Source organism: Trachurus trachurus (assembly GCF_905171665.1).
Source record: "Trachurus trachurus genome assembly, chromosome: 13".
In the NCBI taxonomy this organism is placed as follows: domain Eukaryota; kingdom Metazoa; phylum Chordata; class Actinopteri; order Carangiformes; family Carangidae; genus Trachurus; species Trachurus trachurus.
This window is the reverse complement of record NC_139892.1, coordinates 28,302,172-28,328,023: the sequence shown is the minus strand read 5'-3', so window position 1 is coordinate 28,328,023 and position 25,852 is coordinate 28,302,172. Positions and strand designations below refer to the sequence as shown.

The 25,852-nt window shown below is 43.2% G+C and overlaps 1 protein-coding gene across 1 annotated transcript in view; it reads right to left on the bottom strand.

Moving 5' to 3' along the window:
* The window catches only part of robo2 (roundabout, axon guidance receptor, homolog 2), a gene marked incomplete at its 5' end in the record, with an annotated part of 156,892 nt that overhangs the window by 17,067 nt on the left and 113,973 nt on the right, over positions 1–25,852 (bottom strand). Inside the window, 15 exons of the mRNA XM_083984825.1 lie at positions 908–1,033; positions 2,021–2,293; positions 3,230–3,357; positions 7,363–7,405; positions 10,283–10,309; positions 11,258–11,446; positions 12,734–12,905; positions 13,007–13,131; positions 16,044–16,275; positions 18,123–18,244; positions 19,521–19,687; positions 19,863–20,028; positions 20,138–20,219; positions 21,131–21,336; positions 23,985–24,156. Coding sequence (XP_083840951.1) covers positions 908–1,033; positions 2,021–2,293; positions 3,230–3,357; positions 7,363–7,405; positions 10,283–10,309; positions 11,258–11,446; positions 12,734–12,905; positions 13,007–13,131; positions 16,044–16,275; positions 18,123–18,244; positions 19,521–19,687; positions 19,863–20,028; positions 20,138–20,219; positions 21,131–21,336; positions 23,985–24,156 — 2,230 coding nt within the window. The remainder of the gene's footprint in view (positions 1–907; positions 1,034–2,020; positions 2,294–3,229; positions 3,358–7,362; positions 7,406–10,282; positions 10,310–11,257; positions 11,447–12,733; positions 12,906–13,006; positions 13,132–16,043; positions 16,276–18,122; positions 18,245–19,520; positions 19,688–19,862; positions 20,029–20,137; positions 20,220–21,130; positions 21,337–23,984; positions 24,157–25,852) is intronic.

The following is a 25,852-nucleotide window of genomic DNA, read 5'->3' as shown; positions in this document are numbered from 1 at the left end:
ACTGGACATTTACTATTAAGCAGGACGTATATCCTTTTCTATACATCTCCTCAAGTCATAATTCAGCATGTACCAAGCCCAGTAAGAGCCTTCAGTAACCTGCATGTCTATGGGAGGAATCTGCCTGTCAGGCATGGCCACTTCACATCCTTCTCTCCAGCCCACTGTGTGGCCGAGCACTGAATTAGAGACCAGTTAAGGCAGTGGCTTGTAACTAGATAAAAGAGGAGAGTGAAGGGGAGGCAGGCAGAGGGCTGCCTTGGTGTCCTATAAATGACATTGTAATTCTCTGAACATGGGTTTTAGTGTAGTCTGCAACCATTAGGGGAAGAGGGAAAAAGGGAGGTATTTTTGCCACTTTAACCAGCCAAGCATCTCTAATGGTGTGTGTGTGTATGTGTGCATGTGTGTGTATAGTCCACTCTGTCTGAAAGACTCCCTCTGCCCCTATTCCCATCTTCTCAGTCACAGGGTGAGAGACAAAGCCTTTATAAGAAGCAGCAGTGATGGCAGAAACCCAGCATTAGCACTTACAGCTATATTCTGTCAAGAGATCATCTAACTATTCTTTCTCTCTGACTTGAATGCCCTGCATCTTTATGCTCCAATAACTCTTGTCCAACTCTTATCCTTTATCACAACATGGCTGCATACAGTAGTGGCCATTATAATCTGACGTGAGTGTTCACATATAATGAACTGTAAGCAGGGGAGGTTGCGTGAGCAAAGCATTTCTGGTGAGGGAGAGGGACTACGTTAATAAAAACATTTCTTTGATGTCAGGTTTGTTCATGCAAATAACAGATCAATGAGGCAATTAAGACATCTGTCAATCATATAGTCAAGCGGCAGAGCCCCAGAGAGTTTTCCAGTTCACTTAATAAAATTCTCTGCTGCGTAAACCAACCTGAGAGACTGCCGCTTCGCTCTGAGCTGTTGTGAGAGCTGGTGGTGCTGAAATCTTGTGATTGGTTGTGTGGTATTCTATTTGACAATCCTTCGGCCAATCGGTAGTCAGGAATGAAAAGGAGGGCTAAAGTGGGGGTTAAAGGGCAAAAACCACAGTGGCATCAGGTGATTGGCAGTTAGCACAAGCACATGCAAACATGCAGTTAGAGCATCGAGCAAGCAGGATATATTCAGGATTCATACATTCAACAGGCTGTGCTTATTCATCTTTTTTTGTTCACTTTGGGGCTTGTAAGCAACCGACAATTCATGTGCTGGACTAATTATGTTTGCTATTGATCCAAAAAAAACCTAGTGTTTATCCTTTCAATTCACAAAATGAAACAAATGAGTCAACAGTAGAGAATTTAATTCAATATTTGTCCTCCTTCAGGAGATATAATCATGCATAATAATTTGTGATTATACCTCTTAAAATGATGCCAGGGAGAATTAGGAAAGGAGTTTTTAGAGATTCATCGCATTAGGTGGACCATGTAAAAACTATAATTAATCAGTTTTAGACTGTTGAGAAAATAAGATCATAAATATGTATTAGAATACAGCCGATGAACGCTCATTACACCTTAAATATGAAACTCCACTTGCTTTAAAAAAAAATCCCATATCAAATCCACAGTAATTCATGTGGATTATTTTCTTAAACATTAGTCAAGCTAAAATGGATTGGCAATTACTCTGAAACTGAAGGAGGAGTGGTACCATCATGAAAACCCAGCAAGAAAATGGATGAATGACTTAACCGCACTACTCCTTCAAGAGATGTTTATTCAACCTTGGAGAGTAACCAAGATGATGTCTGCTGGGAGAAAAATGGCTCATTTTTTTAAAGACAAACTCCCCTCACCGCTAAGGGGTTAAGAGGGCTTCAGGGAAGTTTAAATGGCTTGTTACAACTGTAAACCTGATTTTGGTTAATTGAATTTGCTTCTGATGTTACAAGATGGCTCCAGCTAACCCACTCTCATTTCGCTACATACAACTTGCAAGGGGGCAACAACATGCCCCCTGAAACTGCTACTGGAGCACTCACTTTCTCAGTGTAACTTACTGTTGTTGCAGGAGTTCTTGTCGGGCAGGGAGTAGCCCAGGTTGGCCATCTCTTGCTTGGCCTGGAGAGAGGCTTTCCACTGGGCCTCGGGCAGATCCACAGCCAGCTCATGGATGCTGCTGGAGTGGAGGATCTGAGTGGTAGCATAGGGAGTGGCCTGGGATGTTTGGCCCGGGCTGTTGTAGTTGGCTTTGGTGGTGAAGTCTATGCTGCTGTAGATGGCTCCATCAGAGAGCATGGTGCCTGTCTTGTCCCCTTGGCCACTGGGGAGATCTGGGAAAGTGGAAGGGAAGAGAATATAGAAAAACTGTATAAGTTAACCTCACCTGTAACCCTTTGGTATTTAAATGGAAATGCCCGTTTTTAAGCAAGATAAAGGGAACAGGACTATTCAGCTATATGTCTTGCAATTTCATCCTAAATAGTACAATCAGCCCCTTATTTGTATGAAATTATAGCCTGGTTCTTGGTGCTTTCAGGTCAGTTCACATTTTAAGAAACAGCAGTTAACAGGTTAATCTGACAGAACAAATTCAGCCCAGTTATTCATGTATTCCAAGCTGAGGTGCCCTGTTCTCCTCCACATGTGAGGATATCTCACTCTCCCTCCATTCTCTGTTCATATACAGTACACGAGGGGTGAAGCCACTGCTCTGCATATGGGTGTGTCTGAGTATGTTTATGTATGTATGTGTGTATGTGTGTGTGTGGTAGCAGAGGAAGGGAGAAAAAGAGCAAGCAGACTCTCTCCGTAGTGCATGGTTTGCATGCCCAGTGAAGGGGAGATGATGTAGAGCCATGGCGGAAGTGTCCGCATCTGCGCCAGTCAAGCTGCGCCTGTCCTTCACGACTGGCTGCTCAGGACCATCCTTTCAAACACCCATCCACCCCTGCTCCTCTGCCTCCTCCGACGGTCTCTCCTCTCACATTCTCTTGCTCTGAGGTATTGGCTATGACACAAAGCTGGACTATCTGCCATTACTCAGCCAGGCGACAGCGGGGGCCCTGTTGTTAATGCTCTGGCTTTCCTCTGATGTGATATATTAATGTATATCCAAACACACGCACAGTATGCACATATGTATACATCTTGCATGCATATACAGAATGAACATAACGAACAACAGAAGCCCTGGTGGAACAGACAGGAAGGCAGGTCATCATCTTTCATCTTTTACAGTCTCTATCTTAAAGCGCCCTGGCACTCACCTCCTCGGCCAAAGTTACTCAGGTCGTTGGGTCCCCCGGAGCTGCTGTTGACAGGCAGGCTGGTGGCTGGCCAAGAGTCCGCTAACCAGGGGTATGCTGGGTCACCCGCATTCAGCAATCCTGGCCGGCTGCGCAGAAATAAGAGGATGAAAAGCTGGATAAAGCACAGGCTGTGAAATTACATTACTAGCAGAGTTTTTTGTACAAAGAATATCCCCAATTCCTTATTATGCATGGTCTAATGCTGCATTATGTTTCTGGATTTAGAAATAATGAACAAAAAAACATGACAGCAATCAGCAGCTAGACAAAAAAGGGAAAAAAATCAAACATATGTTTAAATGTTGGTTTGTGCACAAGAATGTGTGTTTGTGTGAGATAAGCTTGCCGTAAGCCTCTGAAGCTAATGAAACACTTCTGAGATAGAAGGAAATACAGTGCAAATACATTTCTTCACCCACAAAGTTAGAATTCCTTCAGGCAAACATAGCCCTTTATCTCTCTGTTTCTCCTGCTGTGTCTTTGTCACATTCTCGGAGTTATTAATGCAAAAGCACACTGTGGAGACACTAACGCATGCTTGGGCTCTCTGCGCACGTGCAGCAGTGCATGTCGACACCCACGTGTATATGTTTCCTTATTCATTAATATGGTGTACAATCAATCTGCTGCATTTTCCCATCAACCCCTTGTGGTGATGTCCAGACAGTCTGAATCTTATTTGATGAAACGTCAATCCTTGGCCACAGCCGCAACATGATACCCCCAACCCACTTGTGGGATGCCTGCTTATAAGAAAGGGCAGCTCCATTTAACAGGTGTTGTGTCCCTCCTGAGGGGGTGAGAACCATAAAAAGCAGCCATTAAGACTTTAACCTGTCATGGGTGACTGCTGGGAGGCCATTAGGGCCACTTTACTGTACAATCACGTCGGAGGCTCGTTACCATGGGTAACACAGATGGAGTTAAATGAGAGTGAGAGATGGAGTTAAATGCCTTTGTTGATGTGTCAGTTCACTGATGAATTACACTCCACTTGTTTCTAACGATCTGCCATTGAAATGGATTAAAATACTACCAAAAACGAAATAATGTATAATCAAATAGAAGAAGGATAAAAAAAAAATACTTAATATTGTATGAAAACAAAAGACCCAGTAAAAGTGTTGCTCATATTCCCTGGGAAATCACACCCTGCACTGGTCTGACAAGCACCACATGTGATGAAGAGAAGAGCATCGCCTTCATTGTCAGTGCCCGGCAGTGCTAGTGTGTAGCAGACTACAGATACACATGTGCACTCCGAGAAGCTGCATAACACAGTAGTTAGCAGGCTGGGCTGTCTGATGGGGCTTTTTGTCTCAGCTCCAGTAGGGTGATGTGTTGGCTCTGAGGGACTGGGAGAGAGTCGGGCCCTGAGGACAAGGGCAGGTAATGGTCTCTCCCTCAGCCACAGGTTCTAAATGAGAAAAGCTGTTCCACGGAAGGGGGGAGTCCAAATGTACTGCAGCCCTGGCAAGCTAAGAGCCCTTGTTGTGGTTCCTGAATGCCAAAACAGGCCCTCGGGGGAGACAAGTCATTCAAATTGATGGCTGTGCATCAGACACATGCACTTTTATAGGGTAATACATCTCTCCCCATCCTTCTACCTCTGTTTCTGGCTGCCATGTTCCCCAACTGCCATCATTCTCTCTCACTATACCACCTTTCTCTAACCCCTTTCCCCCCCTTTTATTTTTTCCCTTATATACCTCTGCCTCGTTTTTGTACTGTATCTCCCCTTGTGCGCTTCACATCTGTCAGATTAAAAGCAGCTGAAAAAGAGGGGACTTTGTTCCCCGTTGTAGAAGATTGCACTACAAATGTGCACCGTCCAAAGTAAGAGAGGATGCCTTTGTCTCACCACCGCTCTCTCTCGCCCCGTGTGCTCCAGCGAGCCCTCCCCCAGCCCACTAGAGAAAGACCATTTGAAAGACAAGACGCTGACAGTGGAAATGGCTGCATCGTCCTTGTGTTCATCACACAGCAGTACTCCTGCTGAGGATAATTAGAATAAGACTGATTTCTACTGGGGATATTTGTTATATATGTGAGTGTGCATGTGTGTGTGTGTGACAGTGGGGTAATGGGGAGCAGGTGGGGGGTGGGCACTGGGTCATATGTCTAATGAAAAGTTGACACCTAACTTGGATGGATAGCAACCTTGGAAGATAAAATTTGATTTGGAGCGTTTCCTCTTCCTGTTGGACATTTCAGTTACTTGTGATGGGTAGGAAACCATAAATACAAGCTGAGACGCCTGACACTGAGCTTCCCATAAATAAGCCAAGTGAGAGAAATTAATTCCAAAGCAACTTCATAAATCAGCTGTTTATGGTCCCAACGACTAGTGAATGGAACTTGGATTAAAAGTCTAGACATTAGCTAACAGAGCAATGAGAAACCCAGATTACGTACTAATACTTTCTGGATAAACTCTCAGGGAAATACGCTGTCATTTAGCATTCAGATCATGGGATATAAAGAAATCTCCATAGCAACAGTGTTAGTGAAACCTCTTCACTGCAACGCTCAACCCATTCTCTCTGCCTATAGGAGTGAATCTGCTTTGCTAAAATATTGATCAGTGCCCAGATAGGAAGTTATTACTACCTCCTAATTACCATCTCCCTATTGGCAGGGGGATAAGGAATGAGCCCTTATCAGCTTTTATCAATTTCAATTGAGCAGCCAAAGTCAAATCGTCCAGGTCTACCAATCTGCAGCCTATTCATCTTCCATGAATCATTTATTTTGTGATCGATTAAATGTAATTGTTCAGTCAGGGCAATTTGGCAGGAGCCAATGAGAAACTGGAATCAGACATGGCTTCATTTGCTATTGTCTAATTAATGCAATAAACATTGCATGTAACAAATGAACACATTTTCCTCTGATACTCTGTTACACATTTTCACTCTCAGGGCAGATGGGGAAGTTGCAACATCTGGGATTTGATGGCACTAGAGTGACTAACGGATCAGAGGCTCGCATTAGAATAAGAGCCCCAGACTGCATCCTATTCCGCTGTTGTGAAAATTCGCTGCTCCTGACTAAAGATATGACAAAAAAGAAAACACCACAAATACAGACATTTCAAATCTCATTCGCTGGACTGAGAATCAGAGCCACTTATGTGGAAAATTGAAGGAAAAACAGTGCAGCAGAAAGTAGATGAGAAAAGGCACGACAAGTGGCGTGGCTAATTCATTGAGAGCTTGCTGGCAGCTCACAGAACAATATAGGCAAAATTGTCCATTGTGGCATCCAGTCATATGCACGCGGTAAGGGGGGAAAAAATGAATAAATAAATAAAAAAATAAAAAAAACATAAATATAAAAATACTGCAAGCAGGCTGTGGAGCACACACATTCCCCAAAGCCCAGAGACACTCAGGGTCAGATTTAGTTGGCAGTCTCTAGCTGAGTGTTTGAGATCTGGAGGTTTTACCTAGTCAGGTGTGATAAGTAGTAGATAGACAGAAGCCAGGGATTCTCAAGGGAGTATCTTGAATACCCACAAAGGCTCCGTAACTGGTGTCATTGAGATGTGCCCTGCTCTCTGAAGCCCCTCTCTCTTTCACTAACACACACTGAGATGGAGCAGGCTATATGGGGGTGCAATGGGGTACCTCCACACACCTCTCCCCTGGGTAATTATTTTTACATTATTACATGTGCTCAGATCCCAGCCGCCCACGCAAGGTGACAGGCAAATTTATCACTCCAGAGGGCTTCTGGGTTGCCTGTAGCTGGCAGCGGAAGATAAATGACAAAATAAAAGCACTCTCTGCTTAAATTGTTTCTGTTAATTCTGTTGAGGAGATTTATGAGTTCATCTATCGATGCATGAATGGAGATGTGGTAGAAATGTATATTTGGACGCCGGTTTGCATGGTAGGCACACAAACAGGTATCGGTTATCTATCAATATATCAGTCATTTATCAGTGTTAAAATCAAGTCTTGCTTTCTGTGGACTTGATGCATGACTGAGGAGGAAACATATGAAGACATGTAAAGACAATGATAACAAGAAGATGTTTATTTGCCTGTTTTATCTCACTACAATAGTGATGCAGTATTGTAACTCACCTTCCATTGCTCATCAGACCGCCATCAACTCTCTGGAATGTCACTAGATTCAGAGAAGAAACAAAGAGGGGAGAAAAAAAAGACAATAGCAGATATTAAGTTTTTCTGGCACACATAGCAAACAACCAGGATTTAATTCCATAATAAAAATACCACATTTTATTTTCAGTATTATCCAGTTTGCCCTTCAAACTTCAGCAGTTATATGTTCATCTGTGCACTTTTTCTTACACAGCTAGATAGTTGATGGCTTCACTAAGGGATGCAGATGTCCCTCTGCGTCCATTGCCTTTCATGAAAATTAAAAAAAAAGTGCAATGATGAGGATTGCATATTGCTTTGCTTTGCATAAGTGGAGACGTCATGTGTTCCTCAAGGACAAGATGCCTGATGAGAGGGAAAACTCATTTCATCTTTCTTATTTTGCTGCTGAGCTATTATCAGATTTGTGATTAAATCTCAACCAAAAAAATGATTAGAAAAGGCAGAGGGCTCGTTAATCACGTTGAATTTTTCTATCTACAAGCGCAGAGGCTGAGTTACTGATCCCTCGGCTAGCAGGGCTCCCCAGAAGCCGTGCATGTGGCCCGTTCCATTACGGTGATCTATAGATAACAAGGGCCGCTCTTTGTCAGTGGTTGGTAAAACTCCACGGCTCAAAGTGAGAGACGGCTGAAAAGGATCTATTTCATCTCTGCTCAACCACCATGATGACAAAGCAGCATCAAAAAGTTCCAAGCATGTAAGAACTTCAGTGGATCACAGGAAACACAGGAAAAGCAGCGAGAGTTTTGGAAATCACCTCATACCAATGAGGAAAAAACAGAGAGGATGGGGAAAAAAGAGGGCCGGTTTACTCAAGAGAGAGAGAGAAGGAGAGCTGTTAGTAATTTGGCTCATTTGTTCCACAGATGGAGATTAAAGAGAGAAGGAGGCAGAACATTCCTCCTCTCTTTTCTGTTTCATTCAGGTTGATTCCACAACAGGCCCAGGCATGGGCGAGGGAGAGGGGGCTTTTCTGTGGGTGACGTCGTAACGCAGATGACAGGGCGAGGAAACTCCCACAATAGATTACAGAGGCTGCTTACAGGACATTTTAATGTGTCTTCAACATAACCTAAGCCTACTTAATCCAATTTCCTCTCTCCTGAACTGAGTTTTAGTTTTTAAACAAGAGAAACACAATTTAAAATGTGTCGAGCAGGAGCATCAGAACACTTTAGAGTTTATTTACTGCATTTGGGTTTAAGCAACTGAATAGCAGCAGGTGGAATTAAAATACTCACTGCTAACAATGGTGTTACACAGATAAAACAAACACTGCAGGTCTGTCTGAGTAAAATATAGCTTTGACAGCTTGAGACAGACTTGGCATTCTTTATTCAGTCAAAGAGAAAGCCATTTCTCTTTGTTCCACCACCAGAAAACTTGCATTAGAGTATTCTCAGTCGGTTGAGAGAGGACTGACAGGAGAGGGAGGTGGAGGCGAGGGGAGACTGTGCAGCGGGAAAAGCCTCTGAAGTCCCTATCTGTGCTCAGGCACATTTCTAGGCTGCTGTGGAATACTTTTATGTTAGCCAGAGTGACATGGCGGTATAGCTGTGCTTCTCGCCTCTGTCTTCCAGATAAGCACTTTCTCCAATATGAATACAGATTAATCCCCTTTAATAAGCATTAAGGGGGGTGGACATAATCAGCGTATAAAAATTCCATCAAATCTCTTTCCTGCTGGCTGTGCGCCTCAACAGTGTAGTGATTTACCCCTCTTGTACTGACAGCTTTAGGAGGCTGAGACAGGACACTCTCGATACATCAACTAATTGTCAATACAGAGAAGAGCAGCACTGTGAGACTCTTCAGCCACACTCTGGCTCATGTTCTGAGTGTGACCTCCCCAACTCTGCACCCTCTGCTGCACCTGACCTTGTTGTGTGCTGCGTGCCACTTGAAAATATTTTAGGCGATTAACTTGATTCCTCTCTGAGGCTGGCTTCTCTGAGATGTGTTTCCTATTTATGATCAGACAAGCTTCACAAACAGTAAACTGAGTTTCTGGCTTTAGGTTGCACAGGAACCGCAAAGCGACAGTATGTGTATTTACTAAACATCCTAAAAAATGATCACTGAACCCAGAAAAAAGGGGAAGGGGCACCATGCTGAGCCGTAACTCGGTTACATCTACTGCACATGCAGCCAAGAGGCCTCTGGGCATCATTTTCATTTAATCTCTTTGCTTTTTTGACTTTCTCTTTACACCCATCACCTCTGTAGTTTTGAACGGTTACTCTTAAAGGACAAGAGGAGACATATGCTACACCCATCAAAACAGCTGTAAACAAAATTAACACAGAATTCAGCCAAGAAAGCCAATGACATACAGTCACAGTAGTGGGGGGGATCCTCACAAGAACACAAAGGTTATGTAAATATGAGGGAAGGAAGAAAATAAAAAACACCATCCAGCTGCCTATCTGACACCTATAAAGAACACATATGTAAAATGCAACATGATTTGAGCCTTGAGAAGAAAACAAAAAGGAAAATGATTATTTGAGGAGGAGGGAAAATGGGCAGTCTCATTCCTGTAGCACAAGACTGTCACGAGGAAAGATACACGAGACAGGATGAAACTTCATTCAAAAAACGGACATAAACACAAATACAACACAAAGTCTGCAGGTTGGGCAGGGGGAAGAGTTTCAGTTTGCAGGGCCCTGGTCATGGCAAATTACAAATGTGGATATCTCTTGACTTGTAAATTTGTTTCTCTGCTGGTGGCCTGACTGCTACATCAGTGTGCATTTTGAATTTGCATTAGCCATGACCATCAGTCTGACAATCCAAGCATATATACGATTAAGCGGGCAGGAGATGACGCTGCGTTGAGGTGGGGTGAAAAGACGGGACAAATGAACAGTACCTGCAGGGGTGAAGGTGAAGGACTGAACTGCAAAACAAGAAGACAGAGAAGTTGTGCGTTAAAAGCCTGCAGAGATAAGCGGTGCTTGAGGGGGGGGTATCTGCACACTGGGGACGGGGTCGCGGGCGGAGCAGCGCCGAGGGGGCTTCAGAGAATGTGAGAACCACGTTGTCGCCTAATGTGCAGAGCTTCAGCCAGGAAAGCAGCCGGCTCAGAGGCCACAGAGGTGTAGAGACGGTGGCACAAACCAAAGAAAACACACAAACACACGTAACAAACAGAAATGACAACCAAATTAACCGAGCCTGATTACAGCAGCTGCCACTGCACTTACTGCGTTTGACCTGCTGAAGGCAATTTAGAAATTGGCTACATAAAAAAATGTGCTTCTCTTGGATTTCTGCATGTTAATAAGAAACAAACTAATGTTAGAATATTGTGCTGCACAGACAACAACACTTCATTACCATTTTCCACTCTCTAATTAAATCTTGTACCCTTGGCAGTGCATGCGGACTTGGTGGTTTGCTGGTATTGACTGGGGGTCGCTCAGTAAGATGTCAGGGTCAGTGTGTGGGAGGGGAGCTGGACCGACTCCAGCTTCAGTGACCAACAGAGAGTCCGGTCTGCCCACTCAGCTCGACCACCCTGGGCTATTAACCAACACCGTGGGTGGATTTGTCAAAAAACTCTAGCCCTCTGGATATGATTCATGCTGACATCTGTCTCCCTCTTGAGCTTTTAAACACGGTAGCCATCTGAACCTCACTGGTAGAAGCATCTGCAGTGTTTCATCAAAACTGGACTGATTGGGACTGTCAGATGATCATGTGGTGGGGAAAAAAAAAGGTCTTGCTTTGATAGAGAGAAAAGCGATTGTTTGTTGAGTGGTAGGAAAGATAATCCATTGTTTTCTATGGTGCGAGAGCAGAGTGTCAGTATTCATTTGCATTGGGTATCTATGAACAGTCTAACCTGCGTAGTTGCTCAGGCCCTTTCTCTTCTTTCTCCTCCAGTAGAGCCAGATGCTGAAGCCCATGAGGATGACCCAGCAGGCACCGCCAATACCGGCGATAAAAGCAGGCTGCTTCACTACGTCAGTGATCTGCTCTGTGATGCTGTTGTTCCGGTTTCCATGTATGATTACATCCCGGAACTCCTTACCTGAGGACACAGGGGAAAACAGGCAACATTAATGTGGTGGCAGGTGGGCAGTTACTGGAGTGACTGTAATATAAATACTATGATGAGCATGATTTGCTGCTTCAAGGTAAAAAGTTAACACAATTGGCCATGTAATACTGAAGGACCTGAGAATGTTCCACTTTTTCACTCTGTAAAAGAAAGAAAGAAACATCTATAGATACATCAAGCTGGGGTTAAGGCTAGATTAAGCTCAAAGAAAGTAGGTCTGATGAATTCCAGCAGAGATATTGACCACGGAAGCAGGACATAGATCTAAAGGATGTGCAGTGAAATATAATGTGCAGACTGAAAAAGACAAAGCCTAAAAGCTTATAACAAAACCCCAGGTGAGCAGGTTGTTTGCTTAGCTCAGCCCCTAATTCACTCCGTTGCTGGTAAAACACACCATGTGAAATAAGAGGAGAGGATCCTGGTCTGTATTGATCTCCAATCGCAGCTCAGTCTGCTTGACACCATCTCTTGGAGCATGATACGACGCAGAGCACAAACAAATCTTCCCACACTTCACGCAGGAACAAGTACGGCTCTCATAAAGAGAAAAAACTTAGGCGTTACATGTACGTGCATGCATAGCTGCACAGAAGCTCTTCATCTTCATATTACTGTGTAACCACATGAGCACACACACACCCATTGGCACATCCGTAGACTTGCAAACACGCAACATATTATAACTGCAAGGCAAGCTTTGGGCTCTGCTCTGGGAGATGGATTATGTGAGTGACACTGGGGAAATAAGAACATGCTACAGGCCAAGCCATCAGTTATGGGTCAAATCAGGCACAATCTGCCTCAGCTCCACATAAATCATACGTGGCCAGGCCACATTTCAAATTGGTAGTATGTTAACAATATTACCTGTTATCTGCTATTCCTACTGTTTTAAGAAAATATTCAGTCTTTGCTCCTCTGCTAATATCAGGGATGTTGTTGTTTTTTTTTTTTTTAAATAATACACGAGTTAGAATATTTTTTTTTCAGACACAGTCCTCTTTTCATTCCTATTTATACACATCAGTAATCACCTTTGATCAGGTGTCCCAGTTACCAGTTTTGAGAAGATATTCACTTTATCTATCAGGAATAAATCACATTGCCACAATCATTTCATGAGTAGAGGTAAAAAAAATAAAATCCAACTTTATGGGCAACAGTGTGATATAAGTGGAATATAAGATATAATTATATATAAGATAAACTAACAAATACTGAAAAAGTTCATGGGTTTTAATCAGTGAATCTTACCAATGACAATAGATTGAGGTTCACTCTTGACTCCAACCCCTGCACTTGTGCTGGCAGCCACTTCCACTCGATACACCACTCCTACCTGCAGCCCGCCCACCACCACAGAGCGTATGGCTGCATCCACTGTCTTATTTACATGGAAACGTGTCTCGTTCCCAAGACACCAGATCTGAAGCAGAGAGAGGTGGAGGGAGAAACAGAGAGGCGGTTGATTCCATTTGGCTTTTGTACGAGTTAAATTAGAATTCCTGCTGACTTGCCGGGACAAACCTTGTACTCCTGAATGATGCCGTTCTGGTGGTCTGATGGAGGAGGGTCCCAGGAGATGCTTATGGAAGTGCTGTTCTGGTTTCCCACGGTCAGGACTGTTACCTGCTGAGGAGGGGCGCTGGGAGCTGAAGGAGGAAGCAAAAAATAACCAGTTCAACAATCAAATTGGCTATTTTGCAGTTAAGGCAGCGGAGTATTTAATCCTTAGAAGAAAAAAAAGAAATAGTGCAGGGATGCAGAGAATGATTGTTACTGAATTTCTCAACAGCAGCTCGGAAATATGCACATACCGAGAATCTGACACACACAGGCACACACACACATACACACACTTTTTCCAAGGAATGTTATTCTTCGGGGATGGCACAGGTGGCTGAAGGCTGTCAAGATGTCTCATTAGAGGGGGATTTACATGAGGACCAGCGCGGGGCCCGACATGGCTATAGCCTAACTTTAACATTTCACTGTGATTTAATATCTCGTCTCAGTCCCGGTGGATTTGCACTGAGAATACTGGTATTGATTTGTTAAATGACGTCTTGGCACAGTGAGACAGCACTCAAGACTCCAGCTTTGACCAAGCCAAGGTGGCATGTGGGTCGACAAGCTTATAGGATGAAGCGTAGACATGACTGATATAATATATATATATATATATAAAAACATTATAGGTGAAGGAAACAAGGTATCAGCAAACATATTGACTGGTTCTATCGATCAGTCAGATGAAACTAAAGCCACTAGGTAAGGATCAGAGCAAAGCTGCAAAGCATGCTACATCTAAATGAACTGGTTCCATCCACAGGCAGACAGAGAGGGGGATAAAAACAAGACAGGTCCAGGCTTTCATAAACCTGACTCTGTTGTTATTCTGATGGCGACAATCTTCTGACCCCACAAGGGGTAACAGAGGAAAAATAAATAACAGTTGGTCCAACTGGAAATAACGTTTTAAAAATAATGTTTTCTCATTTCCGCAGTGGCTGGCAGGGGAGCGGCACCACAGCAGAATACTGACAGGTCAATTACTCCTGAGCTGCCTCTCCCTCACCTTGCCTCCATCCAAAATGGCACGTGTCACCCTGTAAATCTGTGCTCATCCCTCAGCGCGATTGGCCACACAGGCCCCCAGAGAGCCGGAAGGCCCTGGCATGGTGGAAGATAAATGTGTCCAATGATGAACCCAACACCTTGGCCAGATTAGAAACAATCTACCAAGGGAGGATCTGATCAGCCATCATGCTCAGGGGCTCTTCCAACACTGAATTACATCCAGGTGACAAAGTGGTGGATCGGTTGCGTGGCAGCCATCACAGACAATGTCGTTCAAAGTTAATGTTATGAATGATTTAGCAGCTTATTATCATGCATATTTGTGCTAAACAATACACATTTTTCATTAGGGTCCTCGGAGGCTGCGCTAATAGAGCCATTAGTGGAGTGATGTATGGCAGGCAGGAATGTGACCCCCTGTCTCTCACGCACACACACCGCTGTGTTGCATGATGAAGGAATACAAACATCACATATCCATTCCCCCCAAAAAAACTGTCAAAATCAGTGGTGTGGGAGGAAGGCTGCTGACCTTCCAAGGAGGTACCCATTAATATGAATGAAGATTAGTCCACAACAAATGAACATTCCTACAAACATTACTGATTTCCCTTCCAACTAAATAAGCATTATTTTGCATAAATAATGCCCTCCCTTAGTGGCTTCTTAGACAATCATTCAGCAGGAAATCAGATGGGAACTAGAGTTCATTTATCAGTCATGACAGGACTGTCCAGATGGAGAGTGAGAGAAAGAGAAAAAAAGACGAGGGAGATGACAAAGATGGAAACTGCATTTTGAGTGCTGAGAGCACTGTAACACACTGCATCCGTCTGGGCCTGTTCTGGGGATTCTTTAATTGTGTTTTGCTAATAGAGGAACCTGAGTTTAATCAAGCCTCTGAACTAGACTTCTATATCCATCTAGCTGCCCTTCTCAGTAGTCCCAAGGTCTCCGAGGAGCCCACAGCCATGTGTTTGACGGTGTATCAGCTATTTTGACAGAAATGGAAAGTGGCCGAGCTCTCGGAGGGACTGGGATGCAGATAGAGCAGAAGCAGGGAGTGTTATCAGAATTGGTAATAGCTGTGACATGCAGGTCCTGGATGCCTTAGGGAGAGGAGATGTGCTAGCATGTATGGGTTTACTGTATGTATATGTGCTAGTGTGTGTTGGGGACAGCTGTGATGGCAAGTCCTGCTATGGCAGTCAGTACACTGGCTGGCCACCAGAGATACGCTACATTTGAGAAGGGGAAAATAAATGGGTCTGTCACCCCGACAGCATGTGAACTGTCTCCTATACATGCAAGCCTGAATATGTTGTAGCAGCATGATGGGCTTTTGTCTCTAAAGAGTCTGTGTTTGTCTGTCTATGCTATAGTGGCTCTGGGTGTCTTTACTTCAGATCACATCATTATTTCATTTCAGTTATAAGGCCTGAAAGGTTGAAGCAAGGCTGGCGCAGTGCTATTGCATGCATTTCTGTTTTGGCATGGGTCAAAACAGTAAATTCATCCAAACACAGACCTGTGTACGTGTGTGTGTCTGTGTGTGATAATGTGCCTCACTGCTCTGTGGCCTTGTCAGAGCCTGTATGAATCAAGCTTTGGGCGACAGATCCTCTTTGCAGGAGGAAGTGTGTGTTGTGTCCAATCACAGCTCAGGCCTGTGGCTGCTGGGTGATGGATTAGAGGAAGGTTGGCACTAACACCACCAATCATAAACAAAAAAAGCACAGCAGGAAGGTCAGTCAGACAAGCACAAACACACACACACACACACATCCCTTTAGTTCTCGGTATCAAAGAGAGGGGCAGTAGTGCCTGTGATATTATGACAAAATCCCAAGATGAAAGCAGCCTACTTGGTCATGTGTCACCCATCATGCCACATTTGTGTGGACACTCTGCAGTTTGACTCACTGTGTCGCCCTGCTCCCGTTGTAATCTACAAATACTCAGCAAAAATTCTCCGTCTCCGTACCTTCCTCAGTAGTCCGCGCCGTCCTGGATTCGCTGTCCATGCCTTGAAACTCGTTGAAATAAGGTCGGACTTTGATCTCATACACAATTCCCTTCTTGAGTGCAGAGAGGATGACACTGCGCTCAGAGGAAACCTTCACATCCTGGGTCTGCCAAGGTCCTGGTGAAGGCAGCCCTGATGTCTGCCTGTACAGAACTCTGTAACCCTGGATGAACTGGGACTGACGATCCACCTGAGAAAGTGAACAAAGGCGATCACTGCTGTGTTTCAGTGCAAAAAGAACTATACAGGGGGAGTTGGTACTGTAGGTATTATCTGGGCCAACTACTAGATAATACAGAAGGATGTTTTTCTGCAATGCACTTTTTTCTACCAGGATTGCATGTGTGACACTTAAGCGGCTGTTACTTGTGTAATGGCCCTTTTATCACCAGCTATGACACATTTAGCTCAATTAACACCCTGACATTACCTCATACACACAGCTGCCAGCCCAAAGTGTTCCTCCTTTCCATTAAAGAGACTTTCTGTAATGCCACCTTAAAGGACATATGCATGTCTCACATGGATTATACTGTAAATACTAGCTGCTGACACTGGGAAGCAGGTTCTGGCGCATTTGCTGTGGGGTTTTGCGAGTATGAGATTGTTCTGCAGCAGCAAATACAGACACCCTGGGGAGATGAGGAGACTACACAGCAGAGGTGATAACGGAGGACCTGTCCCATAGAAAAGACAGAGAGACTGGAAGTGTGATAGCCCCCTGCAAACCACAAAGGACCCCTCCCTTAAAACTATTTAGCTGGACAGAAAAGGCTGAATTTATGCGGAGGAGGAGTGGGAGCATAACTCATTGTAATGGCTTGTTAACAGTAGAAGAAGTGAGCAGGGCTTTCAAGTGGGATATTAAGCAGCTGTTTTTCGCCAGTGTAGCACAAGTAAATCAGCAAAATGGATTCCTTGCGTGGTGCGTGACTTTTATTAATGGGATGATTTGGGAATATAAAAGCTCTCTGAGAGTGGCCCCTCTGTTTACTGAAAGGGCCCCTGATTGATTAGGTAACCATGTTTTGTGTTGATTGTACATTACAATCATAGAGCAATGCTTTAGCATTACATTAGCCACCAAGTCTCGGGGTGAGACTTATTATAGGGGTCAATAAACATGTCTCCAGGAAAACTGCTAATGTGGTTCATTTGAAAATGGAAACAGGCACCTCATGCCACTAAGTGAAGGGTGTATACTGTAAATACCAGCACCTGAGTGATTTATAGCAACACATTCAGAATAAAGCAGCTCAAATTCTGTGTGGAAACCTCACATTTTAAGAATATAAATGGCCGTTTTGTCCTCATTAGCATACAATTAAATTAACAAAGAAAGATTTTAGTCAAGGTTGCAGCTGTACATTTTTCACATTTAAAAGAACTGGCCAACATTGCTGACTCTTGAGAAGTGGCAAGCGCCACAGTGTGCACATGTACCGAGCAGTGGAAGGGCAGATGCGTTTTGTCTGGTTTGCATCAGTGTAATGCAGTGCAGTGTAAATCTCAAGCTGGTAGGAAACAGGGATACTGAATCTGAAAATGTAGTTCAACTACAAACATTAATTTCAATCTAATTTTATCCATGCAACGTCTGTTTCAAGAAGGCAGGAAGCCGAGAATCATATGGAAGACTGATGAACAACCAGATGTCTCTGGCATCTCTTTTTAAGTTCACTGTGGTTAAAAGAAACCATTTTCAGTTATTTGATGTTCACTTACTTTTAAGTCACCAATTACAATATTTCAAAGCTTCAGGGAATGAAGTAACTAAAATTTCCTGACATAAAAACAAATGGTGGCCTCAAGGAAAACCTTCTTGGCTTCAAAGAGGGATCTTCTGTTAACATCAACCATTTTAACTTTATGACTTAACTTTGCAGAATCAAACATGTAAAAGAATGCAGATAGATAAGAGGAAAACCACATGTACTGTAAGCAATTCTAGTGTAGTGACGAACAAATAAAAATGATTGACTTCCTTATAATACTGTAAAGCATGAGTTACATAGTGTTATTCTGTACCGCACTTACCGTCCATGTGACCTGAATGGTTGTGGGACTCAGGACAACTGGGTTGTGCAGCCGAACAATGACCTCACCAAGTTCCTTCTGTACGTGCCTATGGTCAACACCCTGAGCAGGAGGACTTATGTCTAATAAGAAGCAGAATCAAAGAGATATGAAGAAAAAGGAAAGAAAGAGAAAGATGAGAGAGACAGCCTGAGAGAAAATGAAATGTTTTCCATGCTCTTCTGCTTGGTTCTCAGAGTTCACTCAGTTCATTTGAAAAGAAGCAACATCATCTGCATCAAAATGACCTCTTTCCGTTTTGTATCAGCTCACTTGTCTTGTCTGTTTTTTTTTTGTTATGCCTGTGCTTACTTGAACCCGACTGAACAAGCACATCAACAAATGAACTGAAAGCACAACTCCCAGATGTATTGGATGGGAGATGGACATTATGACACAATTTTCCAGCTCATTTCCTGTTTTTGCACATAAATTTTATTTCAAGTTCCAACAATACGAGATACTCAGAGTGGTTGACGCAAGCCACAGTTTGAGTTATTTACTATAGGAATAAAAAAAAATGAGTATGAGGAAATTATATTTTAAGAAAAGACATCATTGAGACAACCCAGCGGTCATGAATCACAGGCCACACTAATGGGGCGAGACAGGCCAAACACAGTTAGGAAGAAGTGAAAAATCAATTCATCATCAATGCATGTCACTGTCAATAAATGCATTTAGATATCATCTCAGCACCGTTACTGTACCTCAGTATGAGAGGGAGAGGCTGCAGTCCAAACTGACTCTATATTTATTTTTTTTAACACGCTCCTGGCTCGCATTTGACAGTTGCTTTTGCTTGGGACTTATCATATCAGTGTGATCCGGAGACTGTGGTCTGTCCGCTACCTTAATCAAATCATCTTTGGGTTTGGAGGCAGTCATTTTCTCCTGTTATGATCATTAACATAGCAGGGATAGCACTAACTCAGTTAGGCCCTCCAAAAGTAGACATGGTTATTTTACATAATTGCTTAAGTGTAGCCTTAATGAGTTGGCCTGAGATGGAGAATTTGACCTCTGGAAAATTCTGCAGTGTTTCAGTACAGCTATTCTCTGCAGATTGCTGAGAGGATAAGTATCACACTTTGAAGAGGTGCACAGTGACCTTAGCCTGTCAGTCGCAACTGAAATTATACCCAGCATGAAAGAAAACCAAATATCAACAGTGAAAATGATTATGGCAGGTTCTGAAATAACCATGCATGAATTCAATAAACACTGTCAATGTAATGACATTCTTTACATCATCATTCATTAAGCATCTTTGAGCACTTGTAAAAGCGTGTTATACAGTAAATAAAATGTATTATTATTATTATTATAAAATGTATTATTCATGTTAACACACATTACCTTGTGTTCTGACGGGTTCTGACATGGGGCTGGGGTCACTCAGGCCCTGGCTGTTGACTGCTCGGACCATGAACAGGTAGATGGTGTTGGGGCGGAGACCTTTGACAGTAAACTGGGTGGTTTTGACGTGATCTGCTACCGTCTGCCAGCTGTTGCTCACTGATTGACTGTAATCAAAGAGAGGAAGGCTATTGCACACTATTTTTCAATGGCATTTAAGTGGCAACATATAGTCAATGTTAAATGACTTAAAAATGAATGTTAAGAAGATAAGATAGATTGATTATATCCTAAGCATATGACTGCAGTGAGCCAGACGTGGGAGTCCCTGCTATGACAAACCTAAAAGCTTCAATGACAAAGGAGGAGACAGGTGATGCTCCAGCCATCCCAGGCTGCCAGGACAAGGACACACTGTTCTTGGTGACATCGGTGACCTGAGGTTTAGATGGTGGGCCTGGAAGCTCATTCTCATCATGGCTCTTCGGTACAATCACTGCACCGGATTCTGAATGGATGGAAAGAAGGGGACGGGGAAAAAAATGATATAGCTGACAAGTTTAAAAGCATGTTTTTGTTCTACATAACATCCGTGGACGAATTTCACCATTTTGTACCTTTGACTTCCAAGAAAGCACTCCATGATGTTTCACCGCTGGAGCTGGTAGCCACGCATGTGTAGATCCCAGAGTCTGAGAGCTGATAGGAGAACACACATGCATACATAGATCAAAAGAAGCGCTGACACACAAACAGCTTAATGACTCCACTGTCAACCCAAATACTTAGTGAAAGGACCGTTTGATTTCACACATTCTAAGAGCAGGAGCAGTGACTGAATACATGTAATCTTTCTATTGCTGAAACACTTAAAAGTGATGGGGCGACATCACGAGCCGGCCTTGCGCTGGCTAAATTGTGTGTCATATGTGAGTGCCTCAAAGTGCTGACACTAATTTCCTAATGAATTCCATTTTCTACTCGCCACCCTTCCATCACTCCTCTACCCCCTCCTCCTTATTTCTCCACTGTCCTGCCGACCACAACAAAGCCAGGCTAATTAATTTAGGGTGGTCTGCTGGAACCCCCTGGACCGATGACAGCTGGCTTGACTCTCCATCCCTCTTAGGAACTTTGGTTGTTTGTTGGTTTTTGTCCCCGAGCCTTCCTTCCATTTATTAAATAACATGTCAGTGGTCGGCAGCTTTGTCAAGCGTAATAGATATTCCACTGAGGCTTTCGGAGTGCGGAAAAGAAGATGTGAGCCTTTTAAATTTAATCTAGTCTAAATGTGTGCGTGTGCACACACATGTGTATAGATCTCTAAGTGCATGCATGTTTCTCTTCAACAGCTGGAGTCCATCCAGCTCTGAACAGCTGCGCCCAGTTGAGGCTGCCGCACCACTAAGTGATACTATCAAACAATTAAATCATTGAAAGAAAAAAAAAAATCAATGCCAATTCATCTATTTACAGCCTGATAAATGATATGCATCTTAAATTAAGATACATACTGGCCAGTGACAACTTTGAAAAAAAAAAACCTGCAGTAATTAACAATTGAGGCAAAAGGGGAAAAAAATGACCTAGAGACCAATGCAATACTTTACCCTAATGCTTTTGATCTGCAGGCTGCCCAGCTCCTGCAGAGACATGCGGGGGTCCTTTCCGAGCAGACTGACCCCATCCTTCAACCAGCTGATGGAGGGGATGGGGTCTCCTGATGCCTGGCACTTCAACAGAGCCACACTGTCCGCCCCGAGCGTCTGATTGGACGGGCCTTGGCGAATAATAGGCGGCGGTCTGTCTGTGAGCACTGGGGAACAAAGACAAAATCATGATCGCACCAGTGTCACTCTGGAGTTCAGATGGATGATGGTGTTCACATTAATCGTCCGACTATAAAGTAAACTGAGTTTTAAAGCAATGATCATAAAATGTACTGGGGGTGGATGTGGGTATCTATCATAAAGTGGACTATTTTCTCTTCAGGTCTTGTAATTGCACCACAGAACAATGAGCATATCCTGTATTTCCAGGAAGCTGGGAAGGAACAGCTGAGTAGTGTTTTCTTGTTTCCTTGATGTGGCAGAGGGATGCTAAGCAGTTTCCAGTTACTGCCCGGGTAGCCTTATTTTTATACACTACTCTAGACTCTGTGGTACAGTTTGGCGGTGAGACTCTTGCCTATTGACTCAGTGTGGTCTAGATAAATACTTCATTATGTGCAGCGTGGGGCACAATAAAAGGTGAAACTCAAATCCTATGAGCAACTGAGGTGTAAACAGCGGGAAGAGTGAACAGTATCTAAATCTTAACATCAAATAATCAGAGAGGACAACCCTGTGATATTTTGTTCTATATTCGTGCAAACGCTGTGGCAAATTCCATTTACACGAGCAAATTCATTTGTTATAAAGTGCCAAAAAAAACAGAGAGCCTGTGGGTTCCCTCTATGAAATAGTGGGTATGTCAGAGGTGATCTCAGAGAGAGCTGGTACTCTAACACAGGCAGTTTATATATTTAGAGTTGAATAATGTGGAGTCCCCCTGGCATCACAGAAACCACATTAATTAGAAGTTATGGATTAATGATGTCAGACCTGCAGGGGCTAATTACCAAGTCTACCTCCGTAACCTTTCAACACATTATCACACCCCCGATTCCACCCCTATTTTCTCTCTCGCAGCTCCATCTGACAAAAGGAATTGATTTCCAGAAATGCACTTATGCTGTGTTATGGTCAGACCTACCTTTGGGTCAGCTAAGAAAGAAAGAGACAAACTATGCAGAAACCTGATATATCACCAACTACTCGCCAAATGTAGCACATCATTTTCAATGCCGGTATTTCACTTAATATTTTGAGTCTTCTGTTCTGTTTATATAAAGAGATCATGTAAATCACAAACTAAGCCAAGACAGGATTTAAAGCACCGGCTACCAGCCAGGAACTCACTGCACTGGAGGTTATCTTATCTCGTAATCACACCCGGAAATTTTCTCTCTGCCTCCGTTTTTACTTAAAGATTTAACATTATAAGCTGGAACAAAGGCTTTTGTTTCTCTGATAAAAATGGCCTCAGTCACAATGTGAATCTATGCTTGTTAATGGACTGTTTAAGTAATAATTGTGATGCCTTTCTTCTTAAGTGAAGACCGTATTCCAGCTTTGACAGATGTAAGAGCACAAACAGAACCCACTGCCTGGTCCTGGGACTTGGTGTGGATGTATCTGATGTATGTAGTGGAGGCACGTGGGAGTGACAGAGGGAGGAGGCGAGGCTCTACTGAAGCCTTAGGTCTCTGGATCAGGAATTTCTCATTACAGATCTCCTTGAACTCCACAGACTGTTGTCAGGGCTCGGGGCAGTAAATCACATAAAGACTGCAGCAGGTGTGGCCATGACCTCTCCCTGGCCCTCCTGTACTCTTTTCTCCTCTCCCTATTTTTCTCTTGGACGTGCCCAACACCCATTTCGCTATCATGTCTTTTGTTACACTTTTTTTTTTTACCAGAAAAAAAAAACACACAGATTTAAATGCAAAAAAACATACACTGGAATAAAAGGGTTAAATGTTGATTATATGGTTGTAAAATGTGTTGTTGCATTATTCCAGGCATTTGAAGGACATACCAATTTTGTTCCTGTATCTGACAAAACATTGAAAAAAGTGCTCCCGAGGCGCCTTTAATCTCTCTGCTAGCAGGTACTTCAGTAGACATATGGATGGCCGTCGATCTTGCCATCACAGCAGCTGAGCAGATCAGATGCTCCAACACCTCGCAGGACCACATAATTCATTCCACTGAAAACCACTGTCACTCACTCAATCATGTCACCCCCCCCCCCAACCTGCTCTTTTACGTGTCTCTCTCTCTCTATTGCTGCCTCTCTCCTGCACATGCTTGCACCTCGCCCACTCATCCAAACTGATCATTAAACTTGAAGGAACTCAAGGGCAATGCTTTATTTCCTTTCCAATGGAGAAAAAAAAATAGAAAATTCTAATTAAATACTGTCAGGTAAAAAAAAGAAAAGAAAAGAAACAAAGCCCATAGAGCAGGAACACAGCAACTGAAGGTCATGGGCATACTTGTATTTCTCAAGCCAAAGCTGAATTTGTTCCTTCACATGGAATTAAAAAATAAAAATCATTACTTATACTGAATACTTTCAACAGTGCTGAAGGCCAATCGCCCATTTAAATTCAACAAGAGAGATGTTGAAGTTAAACTAGATAAACTAGAATCAGATGGCTTCAAAGTCAGTATAAAATAATTTATTTGTTGAGGGGTAAATGTCTAAATTGATGGTGGGAGAGAATCAAATGTGCATACTGAATATACAGCTGTGTTTAATGTACATTTTTCACCAACTCCATCACATTTGCAGTGGCGTTCATGTTCATGTGCTGTAGTGTGCTGGCATGGAAGAAGTTACGCGTCAGTTTTCCCTCACCATCTGTGACCTCCAGTTGAGCCTTGGCGAGGATACTGCCTGCAACGGTCAGCGCCTGGCAGATATAGTAACCAGCATCTGCCCGCTGCACAGATGAGATGGTGAGGTCTCCGCTGGGCGACACCGAGAAGCGACTGTTGGGCTGCTGGGGTTGGTTGGGAAAGAGCAAATTCTGCAAGAAGAGGAACAAACAGCTAATTAGTGAGACCATGGAACCAGGACAACCTGGAAAAATGACAAAACGCTGTTACACACACAAACACAACAACAAAAAAACTGACACTCACACAGATCAGACTATCACAGCTAAAGTATGAACAATTTCATCCATCACTTCGTTAACCAACATCACAACCAGCACAACATGCACACAGTTGGATGATTTGGTTTCATACTGACTCTCGGGCCAAGCCAGAGGCTCCACTGTCTTATGAAGGCTAGTTTTGCTCTTGTTGGCTTCATGACTACTTTCCTTTCTGCCTCAGTTCCAGTGGTTTTGAGCTGCTCATTTACCCACAGAGACCACCACACACAAGTTGAACTTGTACTGAATATCATACAGTTTATCTTTAGAATATCTACAGTTTGCTAAACCATTTCTCCAGAACTGTCCCTAGTCTATTTTGCCTTTAAAGTTTTTATGCTGCATTTCTTTCTTTTTCTAACGCCTCAACACATTATATTAAGCAGTGTGAATAGCCTTTATGTTTGAAATCTACTATATAAATACACTTGCCCTCCCTAAAGAACGAAGGATTATCAGCTGCAGTAAATACGCAGGATCAGAGGACTGATGACACTGAGAAAACATCACCTCTACCTCTTTGTGTTTAACTATTCTGTCAACTAATCCAGGGGCTTTTCTTCTTTGCATTGCTTTTTCCTTATGATCCTCCCAAAGGTAACCAGCAAACACATTAGCTGGATTTAATTACACCTAATCACTTTAATTCGACAAATTATGTTGTTTTTAAAAAAAATAAATTAGGCTCTACGCATATCCAGCACATTAGAGATGCACAGTCCATTATACTCAAGAGTGAGAAAAAGCCTGTTCTGTCATTTAATTACTGTACTTAATTAGCTTTAATTTGTTCTTTCAACAAATGCCTTCACACTTTGTATACGTCAGTGCGGGTGAGGTGGAGAGGGCATCAATAAACACAAGGACAGGAACAAGTGCAGAGATGAAGAGGGCGTGTAGCTGCTTGTACAGAAGTGTTTGTAGTGCATTTGTTTCAAAAGGATAATGTGAGACAACACACTGGATATAAATCTGAGCAGGTTCACAACATTACTCACTATTACTGAGTCATACGCTCTGGGTCACGCATTGATAAGTGAATGAGTATTACTCCGATTGTTTGTGTGAACATGTAAGCATATGTCAAACTAGTGTTCAGTCTTTCCAGAGAACTTTGCTGCAATTGTTAGCCTGCAGGCTGTGTGTGTGTGTGTGTGTGTGTGTGTGTGTGTGTGTTTGAACCTTAGCCAGAGCTGAATCATATCTCTGGCCCATCTACAAGCTCCAACAGGCTCCTAATTGGCACTGCTGTCGAGTGTTGTGAGGACACCCATGTATTTGAATGGGTTATCTGCATGAGTGAGGGATAGGATCGTTCTTATCAGTGCAGGGTCACGGGAAACCGATTAGCACTTTGCCAGACACACTGTCGTTTGGCGGGCCCTAGGAACAAAGGTGTATCTGTGTGTGTGTAGTAAGTATACTGATGACAGAGAGTGTAGTTTGAAGTGCTGTGTGAATGTGTGTGTGAGTGTGTCCATGCACAGGGGCAATAGAATCATGAGCACTGAAGCCATTGTACACACAGTCAAAGGAATCCAGACAAAGTGCAGAGTGTTGATAA